General features: G+C 38.1%; 2 protein-coding genes across 2 annotated transcripts in view; both read left to right on the forward strand.

The window, feature by feature from the left end:
- LOC104387745 (telomerase reverse transcriptase-like) overlaps positions 1 to 6430 on the forward strand; it is a 28029-nt gene extending 21599 nt beyond the window's left edge. Inside the window, exons 11-15 of the mRNA XM_009996530.1 lie at positions 802 to 928; positions 1252 to 1313; positions 2798 to 2922; positions 3273 to 3410; positions 6327 to 6430. Of these exons, the coding sequence (XP_009994832.1) occupies positions 802 to 928; positions 1252 to 1313; positions 2798 to 2922; positions 3273 to 3410; positions 6327 to 6430 (556 nt within the window). The remainder of the gene's footprint in view (positions 1 to 801; positions 929 to 1251; positions 1314 to 2797; positions 2923 to 3272; positions 3411 to 6326) is intronic.
- A 1665-nt stretch (positions 6431 to 8095) lies between these two features.
- Positions 8096 to 14973, forward strand: LOC104387746 (telomerase reverse transcriptase-like). The gene is made up of 6 exons (XM_009996531.1): positions 8096 to 8106; positions 8402 to 8528; positions 8853 to 8914; positions 10468 to 10523; positions 10874 to 11011; positions 14903 to 14973. The coding sequence occupies exons 1-6, from the start codon at positions 8096 to 8098 to the stop codon at positions 14971 to 14973; spliced, it is 465 nt and encodes a 154-aa protein (XP_009994833.1).
- The last annotated feature ends 785 nt before the right edge of the window (positions 14974 to 15758 follow it).

Below are 15758 nucleotides of genomic sequence, written 5' to 3' on the forward strand. Positions count from 1 at the left end.
GCTGAAAAGCTCTCTAGACCCTTTCCATGGATTCCTAGAGATGGTGTTAGACATTTGCTAAATATTAACAAGAAAGAACTGTTTAAACTGAAGGATAATATTGCTGTGATACCAAGCATACTTAGTATTAACAGCCCAAGCATATACTTCAGTGGGAAATTAAGAGGTGGTTTTCCATCACAAGAGTTTAAGAGGAATTTATATGACATGATTTTCTGCAACAACCAAGGAGTAAAATAGAGAACCAGAGAGATGTACTCACTAACTGTGTTTCTAAAAGAAACAGTTTATATTGATGAGGACATTGGTGCTACTGGTCTGGGAGACACTAATCAGAAAATCCTGAGGGTGTTTTTTAGAAGGGCTGCCTTGTTTTTGATAAGCTTGACTTAAGTAACTGGAGTGCCAGCGTGAACTGAGGTGGCTTTCAGCCTGAGTTCCTGTGTTGCATGGATCACCGAATATAACAGAGTTATCACTGGAGCGATTAGCGATATGGCTAGATGGTGTGTTTCAGAAGTACATCCGCTTTGTGTTGAAGATTGTTCATTGTTTGTTGTTTTGTGTGTTTCTTTTAGCTGGGTGAATTATTCAGCCCTGACATATTGAAATAATTTTGTAGCTAATAACCTTAGCGCTGCAATGTCCAGTCTGTTTCTAAATTGACTTTAGTTATAGTCATCTTGTAGCTACTGGCTCATTGATTAGCAAGCAGTCTCTGTAACTTGTGAAGTTAAATGAGGCTTACGTTATAGAATTTAGTTTAGTCTGTTAGCTGATTTCATATTTTTTTGTTTCTAGTTACACCTGTACTTCTATCAGATCAAGTCTTTCCTTCAATTCAAGTAGAACAGCTGGGAAGAACATGAGATACAAATTGATTACCGTCCTCAAACTGAAGTGCCATTGTTTATTTCTTGATTTACAGGTGGGAATATGGAAATGGATGTGTGGAAATGCTGTGGTTAGTGATAAAGAGCATTAAAACACCTTCTAACATATGAGTTGATTTTGACGGGTAATACACATAACTTGGAAATGTTGACATCAGCTAAAATGAGGGGTCTTGGCTCCTGCTGGAACTGAGCCTTCACAATATTGTAACTTAGGTGAAACTTTTCACATTAAATAGTCTTTGTTTCTTTTTTTTTTTTTTTTCACTGTAGATCTCTAAATCACCTCATGGTGTTAAACTTGGAACTAATCATACCATGACACTAAAATATTCCTATGCTTCTATTTCTGTTCTAGATCAACAGCCTTAGAACAGTTTTAATTAACATCTACAAGATATTTTTACTGCAGGCTTACAGGTAGGTCGCTGTCTTCTGCAGTAACTGAATATTTCATTTCTCTTTCTGGACGCATGGAGGAGCTACGGATTAGGAAAAAGTGTGCCATAAACATGTGCAGTGGCAAATGTCAGTAGTAAAGTCACCTCATTCTTGTTTCAGCACTGTTCTGACATAATATTGTGAGATTCAGGAAACAGGATTATATTGATGTATGTGTTTGTTACATTTTACTGAATGGATTTTCATTTTCTCTGGGTATTGACAGCTGACCGCAAGAAAAGCAGTTTATTTTGCTGCAGGAGGATGATAAGGAACATTATAACACATTAACTAGTTTATATTTAGAACTTTGTATCTATTAAAATCATATAGAACTTTGACCTGTATAACTTTGCTTTAAGTGAGATTTCATTTTACTGCATTAATTGCAGTTTCTTAGCTGCTGATAATGACTTAATTGCTCCTTAGCTGGTAATACCTGGTTGGTTTTTGTGAGCTTTTGAAATGACATTTTAGTTTTGTTCTTGAATTCAGCTTGGTCCACATTTACCCCTTATTGTCTCTCTGTCCAAGAAGTGTAATTGGACTTGTCTAGTACAGCACTGTTGTGTCAGACTCTTAAACTTTGTGGTTTGAGTAAGGCATGTTTTTTCTCAGATGTTGGACATGACTACTTAGTTACTTCAGTTTGCTTTTGTGGTAACCCTCTAACAAAGGGTCTTTATGTTAAGAGTACCTTTGAAATGCTTATACTGTTTGAGGTTAGTTCAGTCAGAGCTTTATCATGCAGTGTGGTAATAATGTTTATCCTTTAAATATTTTTAGATGTCACTGTTTCTTGAAGTCATCATGCTTATGCTGGAATAATTTAATACAGAAGTATATACATTGTTGAGTAATTAAAAATCAGCATTGTAATTTTTTACTATATGCAGTATAAGCAGAATTATAATTCCAGAGTCTGAAGAAAAAAAAAAAAAGCCAAACCAGAAGTTTTAAAATATGACCAGAGGTCAAGTCATTTTCCAATACAAGTCATTTCCATAGAATTTGCTTCCAAATAGACAAAAGAGTGGGGATCCTGATATGTGGAACAGTATGCCATTAGGAGGTCTGTTTTCCTGAACAAGATAATTTGTTTTGGGTTTTTTTTAATGTTTTTACTTCCTTTCCATACTGTCATGTAAGTGTTCTCTGGCTGCATGGTCCACGATATGGCATTGGTTAGGATGTGTAGTTTAACTTTCCCTGCACATAGAACGGTCACTGTCCTCAGAGGAGTGGCAAGGCAGATGGCTTCAGGACCTTCTTTCAGCACAAAATTAACAAAACATATATCACATGTGTCTGACACTCCAGAAAAGCACATATATAGGGGAGGTGTCATATGCTAACAAGTGCCTGGGTGCTTTTAAATGTTGTATAGTGCCTAGGGCAAGTAGTCCTAGTTTCACGTGGAATTGCAAATGACTTGTCATTAAATAGACTGTTTTTATGAACAGGTTCCACGCCTGTGTTCTCCAACTTCCATTCAACCAGCAAGTCAGAAATAATCCTTGTTTCTTCCTAAGGATCATCTCTGAGACTGCGACGTGCTGCTATGCTATCCTGAGGGCAAAAAATGCAGGTACAGTACCTTCAGGGTAATGAGGTGGAGTGCTTGGGTTTGGGTTTTCGTGGGGTTCTTTTTTCAGAAATAAAGCATTTTGAATGTGCAGTCAGATCATGTAACTAAGATAAAGATCAAGAGAATAAATCACAGGACGTAGAAGTTGCAGTGTATTTTTTTTCTTAAAATCATGTTTCTGTAGATACTGAAAGATTTCACATTTTTGGTTTTTAGTTCTCTGCTGTTGTGGGAGACTTCATTGACTACATAGGTTTATAGTAAAAAATCTTGAGTAATTTTATAGGAAGAGAAGAAAGATCTTACACTTTGTAATGTTCAGTGATATTATTTTCCTGTTTTGTCTCCAGGGGTTGCTTTAGGTAACAAAGGTGCATCTGGCCTGTTCCCTTCTGAGGCAGCAGAATGGCTCTGCTACCATGCCTTTATTGTCAAACTGGCAAATCACAAAGTTGTTTACAAATGCCTGCTAACGCCCCTAAAAATCTGTAAGTATTCAATTATTTTTACAGTTTGAAATATGATGAATTGAAATAAAACTCAGAATCTTGTGGATTTTTAACTTATAACAAAATGTTGTTCTAAAATGTACATTCATGAGCTTTCTAATTTTAATGAAGTTTACAAAGAATAAGGAGGCAAATTAAAATGACATGTTTTTCAGCACGTATTCTTATGGGACAGTTGTTGATACTTGGAACTCAGTAAGTTCGTACAGTTCAAAAAGTGTAGTAAGATTGGGTTAATCATATAAGCATTCTCAACAGGTTTAACTAAATGAAATATTAATGCTTGCTTTTCTGTTTTAAAAAACGTAGAGTAACTGACAACTAAATAAATTCCTCCTGCAATGTAAACTCTTAGAAAAAAAGTGTCACCAGGTTCGCTTTGGAACAGAAGCACTTACTGCTCCTCATGTACTATATTGTAATGGAGTTGAGCGGTAATGGCAAATCTCTGGCTCTAATACTCAGGGAAAGGAGCTGCCTGTGTACCTGGCTTCTGGGGAGCTCTCTCTTTGACTGGTTGTGTGGTCTATCCCCAGGCCAGCCACAGAAATAATAGAATTTTCAGATCTCAGATATTAAAAGTCAACAGCAGTAGATTTTTCTGAAGTGGTCAGCACTGTTGTTGAATTTAGCTGCAGTGAAGGCCAGACTCAACATTGATTCTGTAATTTGCACTCTGAATGAGTCATTACTTGGGCAGTTTCATATACAATACTGAGAAATTCTTCACTCGGATTCCAGAATAACCCCTGTTTGATTTGAAATGTATCACAAGCTTCCCTTGATACCTGTGCTGGGACCCAGAACCTCAAAAATACAGTTCCAATGCTTTTGGAAGTAAGCATTTCCTTCCCAGGTGAAAGGCTTGCAGCAATGCCTGAGTGCAAACCATCTGATTTTTGGTGATGCATTGTGAATGTATCAGAGGAGAGTCTTAGACATTTACATGGAACAAACTGATGGTTGGGACTGCACCAGGCGTGTTCCTGACAGCTATGAGCTTTCTGTTTGGAGCAGAACTCCAGCAGCCTCTCCCAGAGAAGCTCCTTCTCTGAGTTACTCACTGATGCCAAAACCAGAGGCACCATGTCTGACCACTGCTGCTGCCAGTTCTGTTCAGCCCTTCTGGAAGCACTGGGGAGAGCAAGCCTGCCTCTGGGAAGGGAAGAGATGGGTCCTTGCTTCACTTGGAGAGGACAGAAACTGAACAACTGAGCAGAGAATGTTGTAGGCACACCCAGTAGGACAATAGCTTCTCTGAGGGCTCCCTGATCCTTCTCTGTGCATGCTTTGCTATTGAATCTGATGGTGACATGCAGGGTGGAGGGGCAGCCCCAGGTGGCTTTAGTGATCAGCAGAATCTCGTCTTCGATGAGTGTGCATCTGCCATAAAAGTAGTCTGTACTGTCCAAAAAATCACACCACCATAAATACCAGAGAAAACAGGCTAGAAAATAGACGTGGAACTTTTCAAGTTTCTCAGGTTCTCAGGTGTGTTTCTGTAAGGTTAGCTCAGTGTCTCTGTATGGCACAGCGATCTGTAGCAAAGAGGTATAACCAGGGCTGGTGATAGCACTGGTGTTGACTTAACAGCTACACTTTTTGTTGTGATCTTGGAGTTGGTATTGGCTGTATAAAAACTATTACCCCTGTAAGATCATTTTATTGACAGGAGTGGATATAAACTTAATCTTTTTTCTTGTGTCCCTGCGCATGTCTTTCCATTATTCTTCAGGGTAATCAGTGTCAAGCTCTTAGGTTATGGGAAGGAGGTTCTTCCCACTATTCCAAAACTTGTTAAATATCAACATCTGAGGCTTGTCAGTACGAGTTGTCGTCATTCTTCAAGAGTTGAGTATTTAGAACATAGTTACTGTTTAACATCCCTGCTATTATTACCAGTGGGAAAAGGAGCAAGAGTCTTTCCTTATCATGATAAGATGTAAATACATCATCTGTCTCCTTTGCAAATAGAGAACAAATGTTTACTGAGCACTTCTGCCTTTCTGCACCATTGACAATTTTGCCAACTCTGTTTAGGTAACGGACTTAAGCTGTTGCTAGGGTTTTACATGTTCTTCCTATATTGAAAAAGTCCTTATTATTGTCTATAATGCTGTTGATGATAAACTCAATGGCCTTCTGTGTTTCAAAACTGTTATGTCCTCATAATAAAACTTTCATTCCTGATTTAAGAGCCTTGTTTAGTCTTTAGAATTTTCCAGCTTAAGGGTGGTCTTTCAGTTAAAATCTCTTCTCTTACAAAGCAACACAGCAGGAAGAATTGCAGTTGCTAGTGTTATAGCAAAAGGTGGATTTTCCATGTGAATTTATTTTTTTTTCTGTCTTTCTAATATGTCAGTTTCAAGCATAGGCTGTTTTGATGTCCTATCTGAAAACAGAGGGGAAAAAGAAATAGTTTGGGAATACCTTCCTGCTGTAGGTAAATGTTAGCAACCAGATGAGGACATGTCCCTTGTCCTTAACATTGTTTAAAACAGGGTCTTTCTAAGTAACTATGGTTTGAGAGAAGGCCTTCTTTGGTGGATATAGTTATTGAGTAAATGGGTTTATACTTTAAAAAAAAAAAAAAGTTAAAATCCTAAAATCCAAATAACTACATTTTTGGATTCTAGACATAGTAGGAGAAAATTGTTCCTTGGTCTTCTTTGTTTGTTAATATTTTAGCATAAGATTTTTAACCTTTTTATTTGTTTGCCTGATTTAAGGGTTCAAGAATGGTAGCGTATTTTATTATAGCTTTTTTAATCTCCATTTTCTAGCTGTTCCAAATTTGAATTGGATTTAGCTAGTATTGCTTTCATTATCTTATTAGCATTTTCAGAATTGTTAGTTACTTGCAGTAGTAATGAGTTGTTTCTGTTATTTTGGCAGGTAAGATGCAGCTGTTCAGGAAGATCCCAAAGGATACTATGACACTACTGAAGACAGTGACAGAACCATCTCTTTGTCAAGATTTCAAAGCTATCCTGGACTAACTGATTGAAGTTTATCTCCTAATTTTCCATGTTTGGAAGTAAATGCTGTGTCTTTAGATTACTTTCCTCTGTAGTTTATTTTGGTAGGGTGGACCGAAAGCTACGTCACTCAGAAGTTCTCCATGTTTGTTTGTCAGATATGACACAAGGACGTGGAAAGAGCAGGCGGTTTGGTTAATATTATCTTGTTTGAGTTTGCCTGTAAATTCACAGGCTATTTGAAGTAATTGCCTTTGTTTTGTTCTGTAATTCCCATCTTCTTGATGAAGGCATCATTAAACTATGTTCTTTATGAACAGATGTACTTTCTTGTTTTAGTGAGTTGCTTCTGAAGAACTGTTTTTTGCTTCTCTGTGTTGCAGACTATTTTGTAATAAACTGCCTGGATAATTGCAGGAACACATATTTGTCTCCAGTACCTTTATTTTACAGAAGATTTTAACATCTTGCCTAGCTGGTTTATGTCCTAAAGGACAGCAACACCTGCACAGGGCAGGTGCATTTTGTGGCATTACCTAGCAAGATACACAAGTTTATGCTTTGGAAAACACAACTAACATATGCCAAAATTTCAGTGTTGTAGCTGGTTATGTTTAGTGTATATTTTATATAGTTTGAATTCTTGGTGGTGTTTTTAAAACAGTGATAAAAAGAACGATGGTAGTGCATTTATATCTACAAAACAAAGCTTCTTTATTAGATAATGGTAGATTATGTTTCTGTTTGCATTTCCTGTTCTTTATTTAGGTTTATCTTTGGCTCCATAATATTCCTGAAGACCTGTCTAGCCCTGCTGTTCGTGTTCTGTGCACAGGTTAATTTGCCCTGTGTCTGCTCTGATAAAACTGCCAATATGTTTTTTTTCTGTTCCAGGTTTGGATGTTGAATTTGCATTGCTCCGATGTAGACCTATTTTACTAGGATTTCTTCTAACTCTCTTATAAGCTAAATAGCAACTGCTGGGAGGTCTTCTTAAAGCAGATGGAGAATATGTTACTGGAGTGAAATAGTGAAGGCGATGTTTTCATTGCCTTCATTTCATTCAAACAATAGATGTTTTCAAAGGGCTGACAGACCACCACCACACAGGGATTGGTAGCACAGCTCTTAAAGGACAATTTGCAGTATTGCAGTCTGGCCACTAACATAATAACTCAGTTTTGACTGTCAAAATGTTCAGTCAGTCATACAGTGGTGTTTTTTTTTTCTTTCTATGAAATGGCACTATTAAAAAGAAAAGAAAAAGCTGTAGAGCAATTGCTATAAGGTCTCCCCAAAGCCTTCTCTTCTCTCAGCCTGTCTTCATAGCAGAGGTGCTCCAGGCCTTGGATCATCTTGGTGTCCCTTCTCTGGACCCTTTCCAATATATTTATAGCTTTCTTGTGCTGAGGGCTTCAGAGCTGTACACAGTACTCCAGGTGGGGTCTCACCAGAGCAGAGCAGAGGGGCAGAATCACCTCCCTGGCCCTGCTGGCCACACTTCTTTTGATGCAGCCCAGGATGCAGTTGCTCTCTGGGCTCCAGCACACACTGGCGGCTCATGTTGAGCTTCTCATCTACTACCATCCTGGAGTGCCAGCGTGAACTGAGGTGGCTTTCAGCCTGAGTTCCTGTGTTGCATGGATCACCGAATATAACAGAGTTATCACTGGAGCGATTAGCGATATGGCTAGATGGTGTGTTTCAGAAGTACATCCGCTTTGTGTTGAAGATTGTTCATTGTTTGTTGTTTTGTGTGTTTCTTTTAGCTGGGTGAATTATTCAGCCCTGACATATTGAAATAATTTTGTAGCTAATAACCTTAGCGCTGCAATGTCCAGTCTGTTTCTAAATTGACTTTAGTTATAGTCATCTTGTAGCTACTGGCTCATTGATTAGCAAGCAGTCTCTGTAACTTGTGAAGTTAAATGAGGCTTACGTTATAGAATTTAGTTTAGTCTGTTAGCTGATTTCATATTTTTTTGTTTCTAGTTACACCTGTACTTCTATCAGATCAAGTCTTTCCTTCAATTCAAGTAGAACAGCTGGGAAGAACATGAGATACAAATTGATTACCGTCCTCAAACTGAAGTGCCATTGTTTATTTCTTGATTTACAGGTGGGAATATGGAAATGGATGTGTGGAAATGCTGTGGTTAGTGATAAAGAGCATTAAAACACCTTCTAACATATGAGTTGATTTTGACGGGTAATACACATAACTTGGAAATGTTGACATCAGCTAAAATGAGGGGTCTTGGCTCCTGCTGGAACTGAGCCTTCACAATATTGTAACTTAGGTGAAACTTTTCACATTAAATAGTCTTTTTTTCTTTTTTTTTTTTTTTTTCACTGTAGATCTCTAAATCACCTCATGGTGTTAAACTTGGAACTAATCATACCATGACACTAAAATATTCCTATGCTTCTATTTCTGTTCTAGATCAACAGCCTTAGAACAGTTTTAATTAACATCTACAAGATATTTTTACTGCAGGCTTACAGGTAGGTCGCTGTCTTCTGCAGTAACTGAATATTTCATTTCTCTTTCTGGACGCATGGAGGAGCTACGGATTAGGAAAAAGTGTGCCATAAACATGTGCAGTGGCAAATGTCAGTAGTAAAGTCACCTCATTCTTGTTTCAGCACTGTTCTGACATAATATTGTGAGATTCAGGAAACAGGATTATATTGATGTATGTGTTTGTTACATTTTACTGAATGGATTTTCATTTTCTCTGGGTATTGACAGCTGACCGCAAGAAAAGCAGTTTATTTTGCTGCAGGAGGATGATAAGGAACATTATAACACATTAACTAGTTTATATTTAGAACTTTGTATCTATTAAAATCATATAGAACTTTGACCTGTATAACTTTGCTTTAAGTGAGATTTCATTTTACTGCATTAATTGCAGTTTCTTAGCTGCTGATAATGACTTAATTGCTCCTTAGCTGGTAATACCTGGTTGGTTTTTGTGAGCTTTTGAAATGACATTTTAGTTTTGTTCTTGAATTCAGCTTGGTCCACATTTACCCCTTATTGTCTCTCTGTCCAAGAAGTGTAATTGGACTTGTCTAGTACAGCACTGTTGTGTCAGACTCTTAAACTTTGTGGTTTGAGTAAGGCATGTTTTTTCTCAGATGTTGGACATGACTACTTAGTTACTTCAGTTTGCTTTTGTGGTAACCCTCTAACAAAGGGTCTTTATGTTAAGAGTACCTTTGAAATGCTTATACTGTTTGAGGTTAGTTCAGTCAGAGCTTTATCATGCAGTGTGGTAATAATGTTTATCCTTTAAATATTTTTAGATGTCACTGTTTCTTGAAGTCATCATGCTTATGCTGGAATAATTTAATACAGAAGTATATACATTGTTGAGTAATTAAAAATCAGCATTGTAATTTTTTACTATATGCAGCATAAGCAGAATTATAATGCCAGAGTCTGAAGAAAAAAAAAAAAAGCCAAACCAGAAGTTTTAAAATATGACCAGAGGTCAAGTCATTTTCCAATACAAGTCATTTCCATAGAATTTGCTTCCAAATAGACAAAAGAGTGGGGATCCTGATATGTGGAACAGTATGCCATTAGGAGGTCTGTTTTCCTGAACAAGATAATTTGTTTTGGGTTTTTTTTAATGTTTTTACTTCCTTTCCATACTGTCATGTAAGTGTTCTCTGGCTGCATGGTCCACGATATGGCATTGGTTAGGATGTGTAGTTTAACTTTCCCTGCACATAGAACGGTCACTGTCCTCAGAGGAGTGGCAAGGCAGATGGCTTCAGGACCTTCTTTCAGCACAAAATTAACAAAACATATATCACATGTGTCTGACACTCCAGAAAAGCACATATATAGGGGAGGTGTCATATGCTAACAAGTGCCTGGGTGCTTTTAAATGTTGTATAGTGCCTAGGGCAAGTAGTCCTAGTTTCACGTGGAATTGCAAATGACTTGTCATTAAATAGACTGTTTTTATGAACAGGTTCCACGCCTGTGTTCTCCAACTTCCATTCAACCAGCAAGTCAGAAATAATCCTTGTTTCTTCCTAAGGATCATCTCTGAGACTGCGACGTGCTGCTATGCTATCCTGAGGGCAAAAAATGCAGGTACAGTACCTTCAGGGTAATGAGGTGGAGTGCTTGGGTTTGGGTTTTCGTGGGGTTCTTTTTTCAGAAATAAAGCATTTTGAATGTGCAGTCAGATCATGTAACTGAGATAAAGATCAAGAGAATAAATCACAGGACGTAGAAGTTGCAGTGTATTTTTTTTCTTAAAATCATGTTTCTGTAGATACTGAAAGATTTCACATTTTTGGTTTTTAGTTCTCTGCTGTTGTGGGAGACTTCATTGACTACATAGGTTTATAGTAAAAAATCTTGAGTAATTTTATAGGAAGAGAAGAAAGATCTTACACTTTGTAATGTTCAGTGATATTATTTTCCTGTTTTGTCTCCAGGGGTTGCTTTAGGTAACAAAGGTGCATCTGGCCTGTTCCCTTCTGAGGCAGCAGAATGGCTCTGCTACCATGCCTTTATTGTCAAACTGGCAAATCACAAAGTTGTTTACAAATGCCTGCTAACGCCCCTAAAAATCTGTAAGTATTCAATTATTTTTACAGTTTGAAATATGATGAATTGAAATAAAACTCAGAATCTTGTGGATTTTTAACTTATAACAAAATGTTGTTCTAAAATGTACATTCATGAGCTTTCTAATTTTAATGAAGTTTACAAAGAATAAGGAGGCAAATTAAAATGACATGTTTTTCAGCACGTATTCTTATGGGACAGTTGTTGATACTTGGAACTCAGTAAGTTCGTACAGTTCAAAAAGTGTAGTAAGATTGGGTTAATCATATAAGCATTCTCAACAGGTTTAACTAAATGAAATATTAATGCTTGCTTTTCTGTTTTAAAAAACGTAGAGTAACTGACAACTAAATAAATTCCTCCTGCAATGTAAACTCTTAGAAAAAAAGTGTCACCAGGTTCACTTTGGAACAGAAGCACTTACTGCTCCTCATGTACTATATTGTAATGGAGTTGAGCGGTAATGGCAAATCTCTGGCTCTAATACTCAGGGAAAGGAGCTGCCTGTGTACCTGGCTTCTGGGGAGCTCTCTCTTTGACTGGTTGTGTGGTCTATCCCCAGGCCAGCCACAGAAATAATAGAATTTTCAGATCTCAGATATTAAAAGTCAACAGCAGTAGATTTTTCTGAAGTGGTCAGCACTGTTGTTGAATTTAGCTGCAGTGAAGGCCAGACTCAACATTGATTCTGTAATTTGCACTCTGAATGAGTCATTACTTGGGCAGTTTCATATACAATACTGAGAAATTCTTCACTCGGATTCCAGAATAACCCCTGTTTGATTTGAAATGTATCACAAGCTTCCCTTGATACCTGTGCTGGGACCCAGAACCTCAAAAATACAGTTCCAATGCTTTTGGAAGTAAGCATTTCCTTCCCAGGTGAAAGGCTTGCAGCAATGCCTGAGTGCAAACCATCTGATTTTTGGTGATGCATTGTGAATGTATCAGAGGAGAGTCTTAGACATTTACATGGAACAAACTGATGGTTGGGACTGCACCAGGCGTGTTCCTGACAGCTATGAGCTTTCTGTTTGGAGCAGAACTCCAGCAGCCTCTCCCAGAGAAGCTCCTTCTCTGAGTTACTCACTGATGCCAAAACCAGAGGCACCATGTCTGACCACTGCTGCTGCCAGTTCTGTTCAGCCCTTCTGGAAGCACTGGGGAGAGCAAGCCTGCCTCTGGGAAGGGAAGAGATGGGTCCTTGCTTCACTTGGAGAGGACAGAAACTGAACAACTGAGCAGAGAATGTTGTAGGCACACCCAGTAGGACAATAGCTTCTCTGAGGGCTCCCTGATCCTTCTCTGTGCATGCTTTGCTATTGAATCTGATGGTGACATGCAGGGTGGAGGGGCAGCCCCAGGTGGCTTTAGTGATCAGCAGAATCTCGTCTTCGATGAGTGTGCATCTGCCATAAAAGTAGTCTGTACTGTCCAAAAAATCACACCACCATAAATACCAGAGAAAACAGGCTAGAAAATAGACGTGGAACTTTTTAAGTTTCTCAGGTTCTCAGGTGTGTTTCTGTAAGGTTAGCTCAGTGTCTCTGTATGGCACAGCGATCTGTAGCAAAGAGGTATAACCAGGGCTGGTGATAGCACTGGTGTTGACTTAACAGCTACACTTTTTGTTGTGATCTTGGAGTTGGTATTGGCTGTATAAAAACTATTACCCCTGTAAGATCATTTTATTGACAGGAGTGGATATAAACTTAATCTTTTTTCTTGTGTCCCTGCGCATGTCTTTCCATTATTCTTCAGGGTAATCAGTGTCAAGCTCTTAGGTTATGGGAAGGAGGTTCTTCCCACTATTCCAAAACTTGTTAAATATCAACATCTGAGGCTTGTCAGTACGAGTTGTCGTCATTCTTCAAGAGTTGAGTATTTAGAACATAGTTACTGTTTAACATCCCTGCTATTATTACCAGTGGGAAAAGGAGCAAGAGTCTTTCCTTATCATGATAAGATGTAAATACATCATCTGTCTCCTTTGCAAATAGAGAACAAATGTTTACTGAGCACTTCTGCCTTTCTGCACCATTGACAATTTTGCCAACTCTGTTTAGGTAACGGACTTAAGCTGTTGCTAGGGTTTTACATGTTCTTCCTATATTGAAAAAGTCCTTATTATTGTCTATAATGCTGTTGATGATAAACTCAATGGCCTTCTGTGTTTCAAAACTGTTATGTCCATAATAAAACTTTCATTCCTGATTTAAGAGCCTTGTTTAGTCTTTAGAATTTTCCAGCTTAAGGGTGGTCTTTCAGTTAAAATCTCTTCTCTTACAAAGCAACACAGCAGGAAGAATTGCAGTTGCTAGTGTTATAGCAAAAGGTGGATTTTCCATGTGAATTTATTTTTTTTTCTGTCTTTCTAATATGTCAGTTTCAAGCATAGGCTGTTTTGATGTCCTATCTGAAAACAGAGGGGAAAAAGAAATAGTTTGGGAATACCTTCCTGCTGTAGGTAAATGTTAGCAACCAGATGAGGACATGTCCCTTGTCCTTAACATTGTTTAAAACAGGGTCTTTCTAAGTAACTATGGTTTGAGAGAAGGCCTTCTTTGGTGGATATAGTTATTGAGTAAATGGGTTTATACTTTAAAAAAAAAAAAAAGTTAAAATCCTAAAATCCAAATAACTACATTTTTGGATTCTAGACATAGTAGGAGAAAATTGTTCCTTGGTCTTCTTTGTTTGTTAATATTTTAGCATAAGATTTTTAACCTTTTTATTTGTTTGCCTGATTTAAGGGTTCAAGAATGGTAGCGTATTTTATTATAGCTTTTTTAATCTCCATTTTCTAGCTGTTCCAAATTTGAATTGGATTTAGCTAGTATTGCTTTCATTATCTTATTAGCATTTTCAGAATTGTTAGTTACTTGCAGTAGTAATGAGTTGTTTCTGTTATTTTGGCAGGTAAGATGCAGCTGTTCAGGAAGATCCCAAAGGATACTATGACACTACTGAAGACAGTGACAGAACCATCTCTTTGTCAAGATTTCAAAGCTATCCTGGACTAACTGATTGAAGTTTATCTCCTAATTTTCCATGTTTGGAAGTAAATGCTGTGTCTTTAGATTACTTTCCTCTGTAGTTTATTTTGGTAGGGTGGACCGAAAGCTACGTCACTCAGAAGTTCTCCATGTTTGTTTGTCAGATATGACACAAGGACGTGGAAAGAGCAGGCGGTTTGGTTAATATTATCTTGTTTGAGTTTGCCTGTAAATTCACAGGCTATTTGAAGTAATTGCCTTTGTTTTGTTCTGTAATTCCCATCTTCTTGATGAAGGCATCATTAAACTATGTTCTTTATGAACAGATGTACTTTCTTGTTTTAGTGAGTTGCTTCTGAAGAACTGTTTTTTGCTTCTCTGTGTTGCAGACTATTTTGTAATAAACTGCCTGGATAATTGCAGGAACACATATTTGTCTCCAGTACCTTTATTTTACAGAAGATTTTAACATCTTGCCCAGCTGGTTTATGTCCTAAAGGACAGCAACACCTGCACAGGGCAGGTGCATTTTGTGGCATTACCTAGCAAGATACACAAGTTTATGCTTTGGAAAACACAACTAACATATGCCAAAATTTCAGTGTTGTAGCTGGTTATGTTTAGTGTATATTTTATATAGTTTGAATTCTTGGTGGTGTTTTTAAAACAGTGATAAAAAGAACGATGGTAGTGCATTTATATCTACAAAACAAAGCTTCTTTATTAGATAATGGTAGATTATGTTTCTGTTTGCATTTCCTGTTCTTTATTTAGGTTTATCTTTGGCTCCATAATATTCCTGAAGACCTGTCTAGCCCTGCTGTTCGTGTTCTGTGCACAGGTTAATTTGCCCTGTGTCTGCTCTGATAAAACTGCCAATATGTTTTTTTTCTGTTCCAGGTTTGGATGTTGAATTTGCATTGCTCCGATGTAGACCTATTTTACTAGGATTTCTTCTAACTCTCTTATAAGCTAAATAGCAACTGCTGGGAGGTCTTCTTAAAGCAGATGGAGAATATGTTACTGGAGTGAAATAGTGAAGGCGATGTTTTCATTGCCTTCATTTCATTCAAACAATAGATGTTTTCAAAGGGCTGACAGACCACCACCACACAGGGATTGGTAGCACAGCTCTTAAAGGACAATTTGCAGTATTGCAGTCTGGCCACTAACATAATAACTCAGTTTTGACTGTCAAAATGTTCAGTCAGTCATACAGTGGTGTTTTTTTTTTCTTTCTATGAAATGGCACTATTAAAAAGAAAAGAAAAAGCTGTAGAGCAATTGCTATAAGGTCTCCCCAAAGCCTTCTCTTCTCTCAGCCTGTCTTCATAGCAGAGGTGCTCCAGGCCTTGGATCATCTTGGTGTCCCTTCTCTGGACCCTTTCCAATATATTTATAGCTTTCTTGTGCTGAGGGCTTCAGAGCTGTACACAGTACTCCAGGTGGGGTCTCACCAGAGCAGAGCAGAGGGGCAGAATCACCTCCCTGGCCCTGCTGGCCACACTTCTTTTGATGCAGCCCAGGATGCAGTTGCTCTCTGGGCTCCAGCACACACTGGCAGCTCATGTTGAGCTTCTCATCTACTACCATCCCCAAGTCCTTCTCCTCGGGACTGCTCTCCAGCCATTCTCCTCCCAGCCTGTATTTGTGCCTGGGGTTATGCCAACCCAGGTGCAGGACCTTGCACTTGGCCTTGTTGAACTTCATGAGGTTGGCACTGGCCCACCTCTCCAGCCTGTCAAGGTCCCTCTGG

The sequence above is a fragment of the Chaetura pelagica genome, unplaced genomic scaffold, assembly GCF_000747805.2.
Source record: "Chaetura pelagica isolate M959 unplaced genomic scaffold, ChaPel_1.0 scaffold82, whole genome shotgun sequence".
Taxonomy (NCBI): domain Eukaryota; kingdom Metazoa; phylum Chordata; class Aves; order Apodiformes; family Apodidae; genus Chaetura; species Chaetura pelagica.

What these genes read in the sequence shown, in the direction of transcription:
- LOC104387746 (XM_009996531.1), top strand. An exon ending in GTTTATTTCTTGATTTACAG is followed by an intron (nt 8,529 to 8,852) that starts GTGGGAATATGG and finishes TTTCTGTTCTAG; the next exon opens with ATCAACAGCCTTAGAACAGT. An exon ending in TTTTTACTGCAGGCTTACAG is followed by an intron (nt 8,915 to 10,467) that starts GTAGGTCGCTGT and finishes TTTCTTCCTAAG; the next exon opens with GATCATCTCTGAGACTGCGA.